This window comes from Oncorhynchus keta, chromosome 15 (genome assembly GCF_023373465.1).
Source record: "Oncorhynchus keta strain PuntledgeMale-10-30-2019 chromosome 15, Oket_V2, whole genome shotgun sequence".
Taxonomy (NCBI): domain Eukaryota; kingdom Metazoa; phylum Chordata; class Actinopteri; order Salmoniformes; family Salmonidae; genus Oncorhynchus; species Oncorhynchus keta.
The window spans coordinates 16829759-16848749 of record NC_068435.1 but is presented as its reverse complement, the minus strand read 5'-3'; the positions used below and the strand labels follow the sequence as shown (position 1 = coordinate 16848749).

General features: G+C 41.4%; 3 protein-coding genes across 10 annotated transcripts; 2 read left to right on the top strand and 1 right to left on the bottom strand.

Moving 5' to 3' along the window:
* Positions 1-401: 401 nt before the first annotated feature.
* LOC118394522 (thioredoxin reductase-like selenoprotein T1a) lies at positions 402-4639 on the bottom strand. Of its 2 annotated transcripts, XM_035787762.2 has the most exons (6): positions 4343-4614; positions 3378-3488; positions 2561-2687; positions 1209-1296; positions 913-1079; positions 402-634 (listed from the first exon to the last, which is right to left on the bottom strand). In XM_035787762.2, the coding sequence occupies exons 1-5, from the start codon at positions 4480-4482 to the stop codon at positions 955-957; spliced, it is 591 nt and encodes a 196-aa protein (XP_035643655.1). In that variant the 5' UTR covers positions 4483-4614; the 3' UTR covers positions 402-634; positions 913-954. The 2 variants fall into 2 exon arrangements, with proteins under 2 accessions (XP_035643655.1, XP_035643656.1); XM_035787763.2 differs by lacking the exon at positions 402-634 and having other exon boundaries at positions 977-1122; positions 4343-4639.
* A 1568-nt stretch (positions 4640-6207) lies between these two features.
* On the top strand, positions 6208-9888 carry LOC118394521 (stress-associated endoplasmic reticulum protein 1). Its single transcript, XM_035787761.2, has 3 exons — positions 6208-6473; positions 6827-6902; positions 8629-9888. Exons 1-3 carry the CDS (start codon positions 6390-6392, stop codon positions 8667-8669), a joined length of 201 nt encoding a protein of 66 aa, XP_035643654.1. The 5' UTR covers positions 6208-6389; the 3' UTR covers positions 8670-9888.
* A 1965-nt stretch (positions 9889-11853) lies between these two features.
* On the top strand, positions 11854-18716 carry LOC118394518 (choline-phosphate cytidylyltransferase A-like). 7 transcript variants are annotated; one of them, XM_035787757.2, is made up of 10 exons: positions 11854-12201; positions 14094-14136; positions 14845-14965; positions 15106-15205; positions 15394-15510; positions 15725-15876; positions 15985-16063; positions 16146-16288; positions 16967-17155; positions 17366-18716. In XM_035787757.2, exons 3-10 carry the CDS (start codon positions 14852-14854, stop codon positions 17543-17545), a joined length of 1074 nt encoding a protein of 357 aa, XP_035643650.1. In that variant the 5' UTR covers positions 11854-12201; positions 14094-14136; positions 14845-14851; the 3' UTR covers positions 17546-18716. The 7 variants fall into 7 exon arrangements, with proteins under 7 accessions (XP_035643650.1, XP_035643647.1, XP_035643645.1 ...); XM_035787754.2 differs by having other exon boundaries at positions 14094-14192; XM_035787752.2 differs by having other exon boundaries at positions 14094-14585.
* Positions 18717-18991: the final 275 nt, after the last annotated feature.

Below are 18991 nucleotides of genomic sequence, written 5' to 3'. Positions count from 1 at the left end.
TTCGGTTGTATTTTGAAACATTGTGAAATGCCTGGCTGGGCCTTTGCTTTTCAATGACAGTCACAACTAAACAATCATGCATTTGGTGTATGCCGTGTGCTGCCTTTCCTTCCGACTGCAGGCAATGCTTATGACCCTCTATGGGCAAATCATACTTTAGTAGCCCATTTGAAATGATTTTATTTATTTTTGTATAGACAGGAAAAGGCTAATTAGGCTATATCATTTTGGCCTTATGGACACGCTGCCTATGGTCATGCCTAACTCACATGGATCGATGTGTGGCTAATTAAAGACCTGTGATCTGGAAGGAGGAGGGGGGGGGGGGTAAATCTATATTAATCTCTAATATCTGACCATTCACATCAATATTGTTGCGCTTAAATGGATCTATGTGAGCATAAGAGACCAAACGGAATGTTTATTGCAACAAGATGAATGATCTGCAGTAGTAATAGTACAAGAAAATGGCTGTTGCGGTTGCCATAGATCCCAAGCCAGCATGAGGGGTGGGCGTCAAAGGGGCGTGGTGAGGAGCAATGGGGACATCCAGTCTGAGCTAGCAGTCTTCCTGCCTTCAGCGCAGACCTTCATTAACATCACCTCACAGTCCATTGAGAAACCCACCTCAAACCTGCAGAGGAAAGAGACAAAAGTGAGTACATCAAGCGCATCCAAAAGTCCTTGAAGTTCTGTCAAAAAATGACGCCCTAACTTTTGATGGAAGGTTGAGTAGGTTCAGTATTCCTAAACTGACAACTATGGTCAAGTGAATAGAACATTTAAGCGCACAAACACCATACCACATTGTAAATAAGTCTGAGATATTGTGTGTGTGTGTGTGTGAGAGATGGTGGTTCTTTCCACTGTGCAGACTGAGGTGGATAGAAGACGTGGAGGAGGGTTCCGTACGTGGAGGGGTCTATGGCTCCATCCGGGGGGGATGAGACAGGGTTAGGAGCGGTGGTGGGGGAGTGTGTCCATGGGTACATTCATCTTCATCTCATTCTCCAGGATCTGGACCAGCTGCTGCATGGAGGGCAGGTGACCTGACTCCAGCTTGGACCACACTGGCACATCTGCCCAGGTAGGTACAAAGACATCAACTCTCCGCACTCTTTTCTGTGTGATGTTTTACAATGATGAAAGGTCCGTGGAGGATTTGTGAATACTCATGCAAACAAGTAATGTGGCAAAGTGAGCCTTACCGTTTAACGTGATTTCAAACGCTCCTGTTGACATACACTGGTTTTCAATCATGTTGCTGAAGAAGAACACCATCATGCAGGCATAAATCTGAAAGAGACAAACAGAAACTCAATATCAACACCAATCGATGAGTGTTTTGCCATGGATTACATCTTCTCTGGTGTCTAACATGACACGTAGATAAATGATGTCTCCACATCAGGATTTGAGATTACTGGGGCAAAGTTCACTGGTTGTCAATTTGAGTTAGAAAGTTTGTATGTAACATGTATATAAGTATAGATAACAATCTCAAATTGTTCCATAGCCTGTGTACCCCAGCTCAAGGATAAAACAGCAACATGTTGTAGGGGTAGGCAGAGGAACACACAAGAGTAATATAGTGCTCCCGTGTTACTGCTTACATAACCCAAGTACATTCTTATTTGCCCACAGTGTGTTTTGCATATATTGTAAGCACCAAAACTATTGGGACTGTTGTTTCGGCTCTGTACTCCAGCACTTTGGATTTGAAATGGTATAATGACAATGAGGTTAAAGCTTTCATTTGAGGGTATTTTCATCCATATCAGGTGAACCCCCCATTTTAGGGTACCAAAAGTATTGGGTAAAATTCACTTATGTATTAAAGTAGTAAAAAGGTTATTATTTTCATCCCATATTCCTAGAACGCAATGATTACATCAAGATTGTTATTCTATAAACGTGTTGGATGCATTTGCTGTTTGTTTTGGTTGTGTTTCAGATTATTTTGTGCCCAATAGAAATGTCATTTTGGAGTAAATTTAATTGTAAATAAGAATAGAATGTTTTCAAAACACTTCTCCATTAATGTGGATGCTGCCATGATTACAGATAATCCTGAATGAATCATGAATAATTAGTGAGAATGTTGATCATAAATATCACAACCCCCCCCCCACCCCTGGTGAGAGGTTAGCATGTCTTGGGGGGAGGATATTTGTGCGTCTAACTTTCTCGCTCTACTGTTGGAGCTCACTGTATATATGGATGGGATTTCAATACTGCGTGCACTCTACTTCAGCGCCACTGGCTCATGTTACCGTGGAGATCCAGGTTCATAGCCAGGTAAAACAACAAACAGTTGTTATGAACTCCCATGGGTAAGGTATGAGAGTGTGTGTGTATCTCTCAGTAGTCACTACTCAGTAGTGACTTGCCTATGACTACTCTTACATTTTCAATGTATCTCTTAAGAAATTAGTTAAATAAACACATATCAACATGGCTATACTTAAACTGCAGAGTATTGTTATACAATAACATACGGTATGCCTGTGATGCTAACACCAAGTGTCATGTAGTATTTTTTTACCTAAGAGAGTCTCACCTTATTCTCCTGTCCCCAGACCCAGATGCCTGGGGCTTGCATACGGCAGAGTGCAAAAGGGTCCTTGCCGATGATGATCAGTCCGATCAGTGCCAGCTTGAACATGGACAGGAAGGAAGCAACATGTCTGAGGACAGCAAACAAGATGTCAACTTCCAGAGAGAGGGTAGAACACAGTGGCAGATATCAAGGTGTAAATCGTCAACAAAGAAAAGGGTTTTGCACCCGGCAGTATGTAGTGTGTTAGCCCTTAGGCCCAGAACAGATGAAGACCTGAGGGTCAATTTGTTGTTAACAACCACACATGGAAGAATACATTGCAATACGCTTCAAATTTAAGTGTCAAGTGTTTCCATGGTATGGTGGCACACAGTGTAACCAGTTCTTTTGATATACACTAGATGTCTGATAGGGAGCGCTGTGTTGAAGCCACTGTACCTCCATCTTAGCACTCCTATAGAAATTAATGTATTAATGTCTACATTATTATAGACAACTCAATGCATATTGTAATGACATTATGCATTATTACATTGTAAGCTAAACATAAAAATAAAAGGTAAAAACATGTCAATTAAAGTAGAATTTTTTGAGATGACTAATGTAATGGTCCCCACAACAACACAAATATGTAAATACATGTAATTTTGTTCTTGAAACATTGAACTGAAATACTATAGAATTCCATTAATTCCTATGGAGGACTGCTCCTACTGGGGAGTGCCAATATGGCCGACCGATGGCTTCAAAGCCTCTCAATGGCCAATACATAACATCAGCAATCCAGGGTTTATATACATCATTGAGTGTAATTTACCGGTAGAGGGGTAGAGGAAGGTAGTTCTCTCCCTCAATGCGGATGTCTGGGTACCGCTGGTACAAGACCTGCATGTACTCCTCAAACACCTTCTTGTACCCTCAGGAGATGCTGAGAGAGAGTCAAACAGGGCCAGAGTCAGGGGAACAGACAGTGGGGCACTCAGAATAACACACAGTCCTCAGAGGCAAGGCTAGATACACTTGGTCACAACCAAACATATACACAAACTAAAGTCATCTTTGATTGGTTGTTGCGACTTCCATGCTAATACTGGTGTGTTGCCAGTAAAGCATGTGGTGACATTGTATGGCACACGGTTACTCTATTGCACAAATGCATCATTAAACTACTGAACATAACCATTTCACATTCCAAACACAAATCTCCCTTGGTTTGAGTTAATACCATGCTCTTGATATGGTATAAATGAATCCAACAGTTATTGCCTACAAGGGTATGCAAATCACAGGATTAACGATTTGACAGTGGGAGTAACTAACTAGATGTTTTTTTTTTTCAAACTCTCACCTACAGATGATTAATTAACAACAGACAAAACACGGTTGTCATTTAGCTACATAAACATGTGGATGTTGTTAGCTAACCAAAAATACTGCGCTGAATAAGGTTATTTGACTGCACCCACCCAACTTCCTGAGCAGAATTAGTAAATTAAATCCTATTAGGTAACTAGCTAACTACAGTAGTTTTGCACTGCCGTAGCTAATTCGTTAGCTCGTTACTCCTAGCTAAATAATTAATTCAAGAAAAATAGGTTAGATAATGTTTTGAACAAAAATATGGGACGCTACACCAGTTTGACAGTCAATTCGATTACATGGAAATTATAACGATTCTTGTTCCGAGACAGGAAATGCAAATTCGGTTTAGACACACACAGGCAAGTAGCTAATGCTAACTGAACAACAGAGGTCTACTCAAAATGTATTGTACTCCTTTACCAGATTTGGAATTTAAGAAGTGGCCCTGTTGCAAATTGCATCTTCATCTTCTTAATGCCGCTGTTATCAGCCGACGCAGCACAATACAAGGAGAGAACTCCTAGAAATATGATCGAAAAAGGTAGCCACCTCTCCGCCATTCTGCTACGATTTCTTCACTACTGCATCAGTCCGGTGCTCCCGTCCCCCAATCTGCTTTGTGAAACAATTGCCAGGTTCACGTTCTAGACGGAATTCGGAAATACTTACATTTCCGACCTGCTAACTGATTGAACGCGGCACGTAATATAACTGCAACCAGTTAGCAAGTCAGACATGTCAGAGTTCCGACTAGTATGAACGCAGCATATTGCCCGAGAAATTGAGTTAAGTGAAACGTCACAGTTCAGTGAAAAATTAAGCACTTACAAAAAACACGTTAACTAGCCAATTTTAAGGCTCCTGAGTGTCGCAGCGGTCTAAGGCACTGCATCTCGGTGCTCGAGGCTTCACCCATTTTCACCTACCTCATCCCCACACTGTTTTTATTTATTTACTTTTCTGCTCTTTTGCACACCAATATCTCTACCTGTACATGACCATCTGATCATTTATCACTCCAGTGTTAATCTGCAAAATTGTAATTATTCGCCTACCTCCTCATGCCTTTTGCACACATTGTATATAGACTCCCCCTTTTTTTCTACTGTGTTATTGACTTGTTAATTGTTTACTCCATGTGTAACTCTGTGTTGTCTGTTCACACTGCTATGCTTTATCTTGGCCAGGTCGCAGTTGCAAATGAGAACTTGTTCTCAACTAGCCTACCTGGTTAAATAAAGGTGAAAAAAAAAAAAAAAACTATAGACCCTGGTTCGATCACGGGCTGTATCACAACCGGTCGTGATCGGGAGTCCCATAGGGCGGCGCACAATTGGTCCAGCGTCGTCCAGGTTAGGGGGTAGACCTTATTTTTAAATAATATTTTTTTCTTAACTGACATGCCTAGTTAAATAAAGGTTAAATAAAAAAGAGCGTTGCTCAAACAGAGAAAGCCTGTTTAGAATGTTGTATACTTTACCATTTGCAAAAGTTTTTTTTTAAATGCCGTTGTTTACTCAGAGTAGGCGTTCCTTAACGGAAATATATTAGCACACGCCAATGGGATCTCGCTAGCTTTTGCGTGTTCTGCCCCTATGACTTATTTGCAGCCAATTGAAATGACAAGCTGTGGTCTATCTTGGTTTAGTTATAAAACTCTTTGGCATAGGTAAATAGATACACGTCATCATTAAAGACCGCATCACAAGAACAAACACTTTAAAATTGATGCGCAACGAGCGTTCAATGAGTAGTTGACCGTTTACCTGTACAATTGAATTATCAACAACAAAAAATATGTAAATTGTAATATTGAATTATCTTACAGCACACAACCAAGTGCAGTGCCTTGCCTGTCATCTAACTGTGGATTGGAAATATTAGTACTGTAACGACCCTGGGTTTATAAACGCGAATATCGACTCTGCCGCTTGAGTACATTCTGACCATTGTTTGTTTGGGTAACCATTGTTACCCAAACATGTTCCCATATACAAAAATTAAGACACTACTGAAATGAATTAAAAAAACTACTGAAATGGATTTGAAATGAACATGTCTCTCTCTGTCAATGCAGCCATCGAAGTCAAGTGCATTAGGTTTGCATTTACTACATATATCAAAGTCGAAAGAGCTGAAGCACTATAATTGTGAAACTACACTAGCAAATGCAATAATATGGTAAGCGATCGTTTGTAATGATCCAAGTGGGAAGAACTATATCGCCACACAGTGAGCGGCGGAAAGATATAGCAAATATACATTGCACGTTCGAAATGCGGTCTTCCTGTGTGGGCGGGCTTAAGACTTTGCATACGTAGACATTTGCCCTGCTTTTATTCTCCCTTTTGAAACATTTTGTACTGTAGAGTAGACGAGTGCCAGCTGCATACAAGTGAGCCAGATTAACAATATAACTAACATTCCACATTTTTGTAAAATAATTCATAACCTACTTATTTGGAAGATGGTCGCCAAACAGAGGATTCGTATGGCCAACGAAAAACACAGCAAGAATATCACGCAAAGAGGCAACGTAGCCAAATCTACGGTAACATTTGAACCATTTTATTTTGATTTGCAAACGGGTTAAGCAATATGTTACTTAAAATGAGTAACTAGCAAATGCTTAATTTTCTGATTGTTTGCTAGTTGTTTTTGTTTAGTTTTTGTCAACATTCACGCTTTGCCCGTAGTATATGCAAATTGCCAAGTTGCCCAGCTCAAGCTTTCAATCTTTAGTCAGCTGTTGCGATAGTATCCATGAAATGTAACATCATACAAAGTTGTTTACATTCTATTTAAACAGCTGTATGTTTCTGATTACCGGTTTGAGAATGATACATGTTTTACCGTTGCCATGTTAGTACAGTAGCATGACGTGTACTGTATTTGGTTTCACAGAGAAACCCTCAAGATGATAAGGTGGCTGTGGGACCATGGCTGTTGGCCCTCTTCATCTTTGTTGTGTGTGGATCAGGTGAGTTCTGTTGACTATTTTACTAATTTCCCAGTGATGATGAGCAGAACTCTGAAATTGATCCATACTTTATCCCAGACACTTTTGTTGATCTGAAAGGATTGGAAAGGTGTAGCCAACATTTTGCCGAGCTTGTCATAAGGCCAGATGAAACCAAATTGCTTACCTATCTATACCTTTGACGTCTAAAAGTGTAGATTTGGAACGTGAAATCGTACTGCTGGGGCAAATTGTCCTCCCATTGCTTCTTTCTTCATATCTGAAATGAGCATGTTTTCTCTCTCAAATGTGTGCAGGTGTTCACATTCCCACAGGTGTGATGTCTTGTACGACTTGTTATGGTGCTGAATATAACGTTGAAATAAAAAACATATCTCATAACCTTATCTCACAAACAGTCTACTTTGAAGTAGACCAGGGGTGTAATCATTAGTCCAAACTGTAGCAAACAGAAAATCTTTTGCAACAAAAATGTGTTTCTATTGGACAAATTCAGGTAGGTCCCTCCTTGTTTGGTTCTGTTTGGTTCCTAGTATACACCCACGTCTACAGTATGACTGTCCCGCCTACTTCCTGGATCATGGACCACTCAGTTTTTTAATGGCCTTCAAGACTATATCATCAAATTCCTATGTAAGATTATATTCATATTTGTGGAATCATTTACATTTACCTGATGCCTTTCATTGAGGTTTTTCAATGACATTTTATTTTTGTGTAATTTAAAATGTTCAAAGGCATTGGGTAGAATTAAATTAATCCACAAATACTAATAGAATTGTACATATACAGTATCTTAAATGGTCACGGTTTCATGATGCTATAATAAGGCCATTGAAAAACAGTGTGGGACATGATCCAGGAAGTAGGCAGGACCTTCATACCGTATTCAAACCAAGCAATGGTCTCCTTTAGGGGTTTGTTAGGCTCTTTAATATATGCCATATAGCAGACGCTTTTATCCAAAGTGACTTACAGTCATCCATGCATATATTTTACGTATGGGTGGTCTCTGGAATCGAATCCATTACCCTGGCGTTACAAGCACCATGCTCTACCAACTGAGCTACGAAGGACCACTATATCTCCTCACAGCCATAGGGTTGTCAGCCTCTGCACACCTATCTTTTTGTCAATATTTGCTTTTTGACAGGCAATATCAATGCGCTTGTTGCCTCTCTCAGCTAATATTAGGGAAAGACCAGTTTTGATAAGTGTTCGAAGAACTCCGCCTGCTAACTGTTGGGAGTCTGTTTTCGTCATTTATCCTGGGTCAGACAGAATGTTTGTACTGTTTCTGTGTGGTCTGATTTGACATTTTGGCTTTTACTCCCTTGTCCTCCCCTCTCTCTATTTGTCCCAGTCCAGGCTTTTAGTAGTCAGTGGGTTTGGCAACACTTTCAGAGATTCCAGCAGAACATAATAGAGCAATTACATTAGTCACCTTGGAAACATAAATTAATACTTTGCAGGAAAGGAGGGATATAGTCACACTGGCAAGTTAAAAGAAATGAGAAAAGGTAAACTATTCCAGCAGTACATACTGGTAAGTTCCCAACAGTGTTCCGAGCTTCAATGACGACTGCTGTTGTAAGTGAATAAAAACCTTCACTTTGGGTCAGGGTTTTCTAGCGTCATCTGAGGGGTTCTTTGACTCAGCTAAATTCCTTGTCAATGAACTCCAGTGTAGATTTGTTTTCTTGACATTTGAATTCTCTCTCCACAGCTATCTTCCAGATCATTCAGAGCATTCGGATGGGCATGTAGGATGAAATGTCCACCCCGTTCATTCCACTCAGTATCCGCCCAACCAAGTACCACCTCTCTCAGCTCGATGACGTCCCATTATCCTTCACTCAACATTCTCAGTCTTCTTAAGTTGCACACAGCTAGGCCAAGGACGATGAGCCACTGTCTTGCACTTTGTGACTTTCTGTTCTTAATTTGTATTATTTTGTTTGACCTTTGTTATTTGTCTCTGGTTGCGTTTGGCAAGCTCTGTCAAGTCATTCCTACCTTGTGCCTTAAATGATAGAGGTTAACCATTTTCAGCACACAACAAAAAGCCATCAAGCTGCATTCCAATAGTGGGGTTTCTGAAATAATAAGGTGATGTGCTCTGTCAATCTCAGGCAAGTCGGCCATCTTGTGGAATTGTGAGCTCTGTTTTTGGTGGTCCTTTCTAGAAGTCTTATTTGCCACCACTTTGTTGTAATTTCAGTGTGTAATATGAACTACAATTTCTACTTTAATTTAGTGTATTGAAAGAAATGTTGTTTTACTTTGAACATGTTTTCTGTTTGGTAGAATGGCCAAATGCCTTGGTCAGACTAGAAAGAAATTCAGCAACCCAAATCTTAGCACAAGATTTGAACCTGGATATAATTCTCATGCCAAAAGAACAACTAAATGGTAGAAACCAGAGCCATGTATTTAGAAAGTTAGGACATTGAAGTTATGGCATTATGATGCATTTACATGACACCTTATAATCAAACAGTTCCTGAATGTCTATAATTAAAATACTTGTCATACAAATGGAATGCTCAAAGCCGCTAACATGGCGTTGGTTTAAGAAGTTGGGCAAACTCTATATGGTTTTGGTAGAAATTAGTGGTACGTAATGATAAGCAGTCCTATTGTTTTTTGTGGTCTAGTCATCTACTTTTTAAATATTTTGTATCTATTGATTGGCCCTGCCTATTCTTGCGGCTTTGGGATTGTCAACTGATCCACAGTCAGTTGAATATGGATCAGTAAGATAAGGACATCTTCAAGCTTTGGTAGTTGATCTGACGTCCTGTCCTCATGTTTACGGAAACAGTTCAAGGCTCAAGATTACTGGATAAAATGTAATTATCTTCACTAAACCAGTGTTTAGAAGTAAATATTAAGGGCTGGATGAAAATGTCAACCTGGTTATTTTACTGTGCATAAAGTATGCTGGCAATGTAAGAGCGAAATTAATAAAATATGATAATTGGTACATTATTTTGTGCTTTTCTTATGTAAGATGCCAATCATCACCCAGAATAAATACTAACATATTTGCATGTACAGTTGAAGTCGAAAGTTTACATACAATTTAGCCAAATACATTTAAACTCAGTTTTTCACAATTCCTGACATTTAATCCCAGTAAAAATTCTGTTTTAGGTCAGTTAGGATCACCACTTTATTTTAAGAATGTGAAATGTCAGAATAATAGTAGAGAGACTGATTTATTTCAGCTTTAATTTCTTTCATCACATTCACAGTGTGTCAGAAGTTTACATACATTCGATTAGTATTTGGTAGCATTGCCTTTCAATTGATTAACTTGGGTCAAACGTTTCAGGTAGCCTTCCACATGCTTCCCACAATAAATTGGGTGAATTTTGACCCATTCCTCTTGACAGAGCTGGTATAACTGAGTCAGGTGTGTAGGCCTCCTTGCTCTCACACGCTTTTTCAGTTCTGCCCACAAATGTTCTATGGGATTGAGGTCAGGGCTTTGTGATGGCCACTCCAATACCTTGACATTGATGTCCTTAAGTCATTTTGCCACAACTTTGGAAGTATGCTTGGTGTCATTGTCCATTTGGAAGACCCATTTGCGACCAAGCTTTAACTTCCTGACTGATGTCTTGAGATGTTGCTTCAATATATCCACACAATTTTCCTACCTCATGATGCCATCTATTTTGTGAAGTGCACCAGTCCCTCCTGCAGCAAAGCACCCCCACAACATGATGCTGCCACCCCCGTGCTTCACGGTTGGGATGGTGTTCTTCGGCATGCAAGCATCCCCATTTTTCCTCCAAACATAACTTTGGTCATTATGACCAAACAGTTCTATTTTGTTTCATCAGACCAGAGGACATTTCTCCAAAAAGTACGATCTTTGTCCCCATGTGCAGTTGCAAACTGTAGTCTGGCTTTTTTATGGCGGTTTTGGAGCAGTGGCTTCTTCTTTGCTGAGCAGCCTTTCAGGTTATGTCGATATAGGACTCGTTTTACTGTGGATATAGATACTTTTGTACCTGTTTCCTCCAGCATCTTCACAAGGTCCTTTGCTGTTGTTCTGGGATTGATTTGCACTTTGCGCACCAAAGTATGTTAATCTCTAGGAGACAGAAGCGTCTCCTTCCTGAGCGGTATGACAGCTGCGTGGTCCCATGGTGTTTATACTTGCGTACAATTGTTTGTACAGATGAACGTGGTACCTTCAGGCGTTTGGAAATTGTCCCCAAGGATGAACCAGACTTGTGGAGGTCTACAAAAAAATTCTGAGGTCTTGGCTGATTTCTTTTGATTTGCCCATGATGTCAAGCAAAGAGGCACTGAGTTTGAAGGTAGGCCTTCATTTTCTAAGCTGTTTAAAGTCACAGTCAATTTAGTGAATGTAATCTTCTGACCCAATGGGATTGGGATACGGTGAATTATAAGTGAAAAATTCTGTCTGTAAATAATTGTTGGAAAAATTACTTGTGTCATGCACAAAGTAGATGTCGTAACCGACTTGCCAAACTATAGTTTGTTAACAAGAAATGTATGGAGTGGTTGAAAGACGAGTTTTAATGGCTCCAACCTAAGTGTATGTAAACTTCCGACTTCAACTGTATGTACACACACACACACATCAGTGGAGGCTGCTGAGGGGAGGATGGCTCAAAAATAATAGCTGGACTAGTATCAAACGCATGGTTTGGATGTTTGATTCCATTCACTGCATTCCAGTCATAGCATTTCGTTCCAGAAATTATGAGACATCCTCCCCTCAGGAGCCTCCACTGGCATGCATACATACATCAAATTGTAGTTTCCTAAAAAGTAATTTGCCTGAATAGTTAGTTGCCTCACGGTGGCAGAATAATACCGTTCTCCGACTTCAGAGATTTCAGCGGAAAATTCACCGGAAACGTCAGGCCATCCATTAAAAAATAACGTAATTTCCTGGAAAGATGTTCTGGTTGTTGTAGTTCCTATGTGGAGTAAACCACATACTGTAATGTCTTTGAGTAAACCTGTCAATCCGAGGACTGCAGAAGTACTGTGTTGATAATCCGTCTGCTCTTCCCCTCTACATATCGAGCTGCTGACACAGTTCGTGACATTGGACTAACGTTACCTGCTTGTTGGGAGTCGGTAAATTGTTATACTAGCTAGTTATTACATGTAGCCAACAGCTAGCTAGTTAGCAGCAGAAAGCGCACCAACTTCACAGTCAGTAAGATTTTCCTAGAACACTGCCTATGAGCTAGTTTACAACAGTAACGTTAGCTACTTCTACACTGCAAAACCCAGGCCAGGCACAACGGTAAGTTCGTGAATCATATTACAGTAAATATTTTTAGCTAGCTAGCTAGCAATAGTGTGATCAGATTGCTTTCCCATAGTTATACCTGGTACAACTGGCTACCTAGCTAGCTACGTACTTTGTTGGATTCTCAGAGATAGTCAAGCTAATATATGTCAAGCTAATATATGTAAGACAGCTTGTTATTAAGACTGGACATCTGCACTTCGAGGTCACTAAACGAAGCTAGCTACGTGTGATAACCCCTACCTCCGCCTTTCTCTCTACTATCAGATGACAATCGATTGCTGTAGATTGTAGCCAGCAGATACGCCCCGTTTGCTTACAGCTGTACAAGGTCGGACAGGCTTCCAGTGTAAAGGCATCCATTGGCATACTTGCATCCAAACAGTTTGGTACATTTAAGCATATATAACGAAAACATATTGTGGCGTTTTGGTCTTCGGCTAGGTTTTTTTTGGCTGGTCGTGCACACACTTTTTTGAGTCTATGCTCCTTTATTGGTGATTGTTGTCAGTCAACAAGAGATGACTCATTTTCATGCAAATGTTTTCACCTATGAAATACTGCACCAAAAATCCCCGTTTGATGTAAAATTGCGAGACAGATCTCCTTGGCAAAAACGTCAAACTTAATGATTTCTTGAGTTATCTTAGATTCATTCTGACTATTTTGAGAGTGGCTACACAGTGACTCAAGATGGGTAAATAGTAATATTGCTGCTTTTTTTCTCGTTATTCAAGTATAGGTACTTTCAAGTGAAGGTCGAAGGTTCGTCTCGAGAAAATATTTTGTGTGCATGAACAACCGGAAAAAAAACCTTGCCGAAGACCATAACGTCACAAAGTGTCATCATAATATATGCACAAACTAAACTGTTTTGGATAGTAAGCATGCGGACGCCTTTACTCGACACAGGAAGCCCGTGAGTGAGTGACAACGTTGGTGATACATACACCCACCATACGTTTTACTATCCGTGTGTGGACCTAAAATTTATTTAAATTAAATTAATTTAAAAAAAAATTTAATTAAATAAATTCAATAACAACGAACTCGTATCACTATCCCCTAACCATAATTTTAATCCTAAACCTAACCCCTGTCCTCGTGGGGAAGTGGGAACTGTCCCAATGAGGGAGACTTTTCCTTGTTTTTCTATCCTTTTGGGGATTTTCGGTACCCGGGAAGATAGTAATACAAGCCCACACAGTCACGTTGTTAGATGATGTAGACTGGAATGGAATATTTTTTTGTAGTCTAAAGTCGCTAACAGGTCCCATATGGAACATACACACGGGTAAATAGTTATGGTAACGTTGTGTTTTAACTGTTTCAGTTTGGCAACAGTTTACATTTCAAGAAGCCTATCACTTTAATCGCATGTGTCGTCCTTGGTCTTCTCTTTATCGCAACCAATTTCAGACATGACATGTGAATCTCTGAAACAGTCCAAGAAAGGCCGAGTTTGTTGCGCAACAAGCGCCCCCCTTTACATAACCAGTACTAATCCAGTAGTACTTTTTGACTAGAGAATATTACAGCCGTCAAACGGACTTTAACACTCGACTACCCTAAAAAGTGGAGTGAGTTTTTTAAATGTTTTACCTGTCACTGATTTTGTTAGTGCAAAGGCATGTCCGGAATTAGACGAGGCAAAAAAATACATATCTTAAATTAAATTATTTCCTGAAAAATGTGCATATTTATTATTTCAACATCAGTCCGCACATGAAACCTGTACGGTATTAGTGTCGACTTCAAAGTGTGGGTGATTGAAAGGCCAGTGAACGTGTTCACCGAGAACATGCCTGGGTTATTATGTAACCGCACCATTCGACCCTGCCGGCAGACGCAGAAACACACCACTCGACCTTTCTACCTCCTTGTAGTGCCCAGTGGATGGACGCCGCCTTGTGGTGGATAATGGAATTGGTGTGAATTGCATTCAATGTAGACTCATTGGGGAGAGACTGATCTATGACAGACAGGTAACTGCCAAAATAAAGGAAACACTTGAGTTAATGAGGGATACAAAGTATATTGGAAGCAGGTGCTACCACACAGGTGTGGTTCTTGAGTTAATTAAACAAGAAACATCCCATCATGCTTAGGGTCATGTATATAAATACCCAGTTGCCCATTATTTTGACTACCATGGCTAGAAGAAAAGAGATCGGTGACTTTGAAACAGGGTGGTTAAAGGGTGTGTGTTTCAAGTCACCAGATTTAAAACCAATTGAACACTTATGGGAGATTCTGGAGCGGCACCTGAGACAGCGTTTTCCACCACCAACAACAAAACAACTGATGGAATGTCTCATGGAAGAATGGTGTCACATCCCTCCAATAGAGTTCCTGACACTTGTAGAATCTATGCCAAGGTGCATTGAAGCTGATCTGGTGGCTCAAAGCCCTATTTAAGACATTTCATGTTGGGGTTTCCTTTATTTTGACAGGCTTATTTCTTACAAAAGTATAACCTTCAGTAGCTGCAATAAGACTCCTTGTTTGCACATCCCGCTACACGTGAATGTTGTTTTTGTCCATGCAGACAGCAAATTCTATTTTTTGGAATAGTGCATATTGCTTTTTCTCTTTAAGCAAGATGATGGCTGTTACTGTGTGTGTGTAACATTTCAGCCCCGGGATGGAGGCCCACAGCTCAAGCCGGTCCAGCCTATCCAGGAAGAGGAGGAGAGATGGGTCTAATGGAGAGACAGAGGAGGTAGAACGGCCAGGGAAAGTCCCAAGATCCACCGTGGTGAGTGAGGAAGAGGCTTTATGTGTGTGAGCAGACTTCATTTACAGGGAGTTGATGTGTGTTGGTTAAGATAAGATAATGAGTCATGATTCTTATGAAGGAAACCCTTGTCATGGTAATAATGTGTATTCGTACACTAGGGTTTAAAAGATCCCGCCCCCTATGCTGATGAGCTGGAGTCGGCTGAGGACACTCCATACCTGCGAGTCAGTATGGACGAGGCCAAGAGGGGAACTCCATGTGAGTCGCACACACATCAACACACACTCAGAAACGCATCTCAATCACTCTCAAACTGTAGCAAGCAGTACCATTCAAAAGACATGAACAGTTCTGAAACTATAAGGAATGTTTCTCTATTGACGTGACCTGTTAATGACGTGAACTGTGATTGGCTGTCATCACCATCATGTCCCTCTCTCCCACAGTTGATAGGCCAGTTCGGGTGTATGCAGATGGCATCTTTGATGTGTTCCACTCAGGCCATGCCCGGGCCCTCATGCAGGCCAAGGGCCTCTTTCCAAACACACACCTTATTGTGGGCGGTGAGTGTCTCACTCTGGTTGTGTCAATCTTTCCTCGCTCAACATGCCTTGAGTGCCCTCTTGCTTGTTTACTGTCTGTCCATTTATTTGGTTCTTCAGAGGAAATGTTTTTTTCTGAGGCATAACGCCAAGCACCCTCTATGTAAAGTGCTAGAACTAATTCAAGTTTACTCACTTCCCCTGAACCGCCATGCTTCTTTTCCTCTCGTCTCAGTGTGTAGTGACGACCTGACACACAAGTTCAAGGGGTTCACGGTGATGAACGAGGACGAGCGCTACGACGCAGTCAGCCACTGTCGCTACGTGGACGAGGTTGTCAGGAACGCGCCCTGGACGCTTACGCCCGAGTTCCTCTCCAAGCACAGAGTGAGAGAGAGGAAGGATGGGGGGGGGGATGTTGTGCGTTCAGGGTGTATTTTGTCTGTGCGGTGTATAATGTATTCCTTCTCTCGTTCACCCCCCTCACCCCACCAGATCGACTTTGTTGCTCATGACGACATCCCATATACATCAGCAGGCCAGGACGACGTTTACAAGCACATCAAGGAGGCGGGTGGGTACCATAACAACCAGTAGGAATGTCCATTATGAATGTCCTGGGACATCTCTCACCTTTTGGCCCTTTGTGCCTACAGGCATGTTTGCGCCTACCCAGCGGACGGAGGGAATCTCCACCTCGGACATCATCACGCGCATCGTCCGCGACTATGATGTGTACGTGAGACGCAACCTGCAACGCGGCTACACGGCCAAGGAGCTCAACGTCAGCTTCATCAATGTAACACTTCATGTTACTATCATTATTATTAGTAGTAATGATGATATTTGGTTGATGACTTTTGAGTCCTAAGGAGCAGTAGTTGTGAGAGGTAGCTATTGGTCTATTTGTCATTGCAGTGCTTAAGGTGTAACTACAGACCCGGTTCAATGCCAGGCTGTGTTACAGCCAGCCCATGACCGGGAGACCCATGAGGCAGCGCACAATTGGCCCAGCATCGTCAGGGTTAGGGGAGGGTTTTACCGGCCGGGATTTCCTTGTCCAATCGCATTCTAGCGACTCCTTGTGGCGGGCTTACTTCAATCGTCAGCTGGACGGTGTTTCCTCTGACACGTCGGTGCGCCGGGCTTCCGGGTTAGGCGAGCAGTGTGTCAAGAAGCAGTGCGACTTGTCAGGGTCGTGTTTCGGAGGACACATGGCTCACGACCTTCGCCTCTCCCGAGTCCGTAGGGGAGTTGCATCGATGGGACAATTGGATACTATAAAATTGGGGAGAAAAAGGGGTGAAAGGTATATTTGTCATGGAAGACAGTGGAATCAGAATTATTGTAGTACTAGTTGTATTTGAATAAAAGCTGCTAGGAAACATGATTTGTTTACTAGTTTAGTGCAGCCTCACTTGCCAAGGTCTGGCATTATGACACTGCACTGGTATGACACTGTGTCCCTGTCTTTCAGGAGAAGAAGTACCACCTGCAGGAACGTGTGGACAAGGTGAAGAGGAAGGTGAAAGATGTGGAGGAGAAGAGTAAAGAGTTTGTGCAGAAGGTGGAGAACAAGAGCATTGACCTCATCCAGAAGTGGGAGGAGAAGTCCCGGGAGTTCATTGGCAACTTTCTGCAGATGTTCGGCCCTGAGGGAGCACTGGTGAGACCTTTTTTGTTTTGTGTGTGTATTTTAATGTGGATGAGAATGGTGTCTTTTGTGGCAATCCTAATTTACTGCTCTGAGGAATAATATAGTGAAGCGTTCAATGGAAGATGTCGTGCTGTAGATCAACGTGGATTTGTTTTGTAGCCTAAGAGCAACAAATTAACTTGGAATCTAGACTGAGATGCTGCCTCTCTCTCTCTCTAGAAGCACATGTTGAAGGAGGGCAAAGGGCGCATGCTGCAGGCCATCAGCCCCAGCAGCAGCCCCACCCGTGAGCGTTCCCCCTCGCCCTTCTTAAACAAGGCTTCACCTTCCCCTCCATCCCACCACAGCGCAGCACGGGGATACCACATCAGCGAGGATGATGAGTCTGATGAAGATTAAGGCTCACTTTATTTATTTTTATCTTGGTCTGTTAATCCCGCCCCTCGGTCCGTCAACAATATCAGCATTCAACCCCTCCAAACAAATCAGTATGTCCACTTATATATGTATAGCATTGTCTCTCACTTCATTTGCTCTACCCATTTAATTTTTCCACTCCCTTTTTCAATTGGTGTCCATTTCTTATGGACTGTACTACTGTCAGTCCAAGGAGGGTTGATGCAGTGTAGCAGTCACATCTCTTAATTTTATTCAGTCAGTAACCATTACCCTTCATGTCACTTAAATTTTAATTTCACATTATCAATTTCTCTGATGCACGCTTCCTACTCAAGATGTTAATCTTAGCAAGGTGATTTTATCTTGTTAACCTTGAGTTTAGTGGGGAATTTGAGTGTCCCCCCTATTGTGTTGAGGGGTGTTTGGTGCACTGTTGAATTCCTTCTGAGCTGAGTCTTTGCAATGTAGGAACCATCAGTCCCTTGCTCTCCCCTCGAAGTGTTATTGTGCATGTGTGTAAACTACTAGTTGTGTAGGCATGTCAATGTCCTCCATCCATGGACTGACCTGGATTCAGCTTGACTGTTTTTGCACATTGTAATAATGCTTAGTTGTTTTTTTTGGTCAGTCTTTGGACAGTGGATTTTAAAGAAGTGCCCAGCGTTTGAACTCCAGAACTAGATCTTGTTCAGTAGGGCTCAAAGGAACTTATTTCAGGAGGTTCCTGTTTTTTGGGGTTTGACAATGTGCCCAATAACAAGACTTCATTTTAAAAACGACTGGGGAATACAATTGTGTCCCATCTCTCCCTCCTGTAGTTGGGCATTGCTTGTTTTTGGCTGTTAGCCCATCCCTTACTGGGCTTAGTCTCTCCATGGTGGCAAAGCAGGATTTAAAAAAATGTATTCCCTATATACAGTAGGCTAGCTGAAATATGGGATTATTTTAAGCATAGTATTAGATTTAAGAATCAGTCCATTAAAATTGCTTCTCATTAGGGGCATGGGCTATAGATCACTTGGTGTCAAGACTTGTCTATATACATGGAAACAAGAACATTGTTTGCGTTGAATTTGTAGGGCTAAGAGAAACCAGTAGAACATAAATGGCATTTTTAAAAAGTTACCCACAACCATGTAAAATTTATTTAAAAAAAATGAGTTGGATCCTCCTGCTTGATTGTGAAACTCAATGCTTATTGTAATAGCAGTTACTACACACCAGACCAGCCACACATTAAATCAGAACCCTGCTCAGTGCACTAGCTGGACCTATCCTTCATGTTTTTGGAGATCGATTTGACAAGGGTCACAGCCCAATCAACACCAGGTGCATTGTTCTGAAACATCTTTTCCATAATGCATTCTCACATTTTCAAAACTAGTTTTACTTGGCAAGGCAGACACAGCACATATGAGTTAAAGAGAAACCATTCAGCTATCCTAG

What these genes read in the sequence shown, in the direction of transcription:
- LOC118394518 (XM_035787752.2), top strand. Translation starts at nt 14,308, where the DNA reads ATGCTTAGGGTCATGTATATAAATACCCAGTTGCCCATTATTTTGACT. An exon ending in AGTTCCTCTCCAAGCACAGA is followed by an intron (nt 15,877 to 15,984) that starts GTGAGAGAGAGG and finishes TCACCCCACCAG; the next exon opens with ATCGACTTTGTTGCTCATGA. An exon ending in CAAGCACATCAAGGAGGCGG is followed by an intron (nt 16,064 to 16,145) that starts GTGGGTACCATA and finishes TTGTGCCTACAG; the next exon opens with GCATGTTTGCGCCTACCCAG.
- LOC118394521 (XM_035787761.2), top strand. Translation starts at nt 6,390, where the DNA reads ATGGTCGCCAAACAGAGGATTCGTATGGCCAACGAAAAACACAGCAAG. An exon ending in GCAACGTAGCCAAATCTACG is followed by an intron (nt 6,474 to 6,826) that starts GTAACATTTGAA and finishes TTGGTTTCACAG; the next exon opens with AGAAACCCTCAAGATGATAA. An exon ending in CTTTGTTGTGTGTGGATCAG is followed by an intron (nt 6,903 to 8,628) that starts GTGAGTTCTGTT and finishes CTCTCTCCACAG; the next exon opens with CTATCTTCCAGATCATTCAG.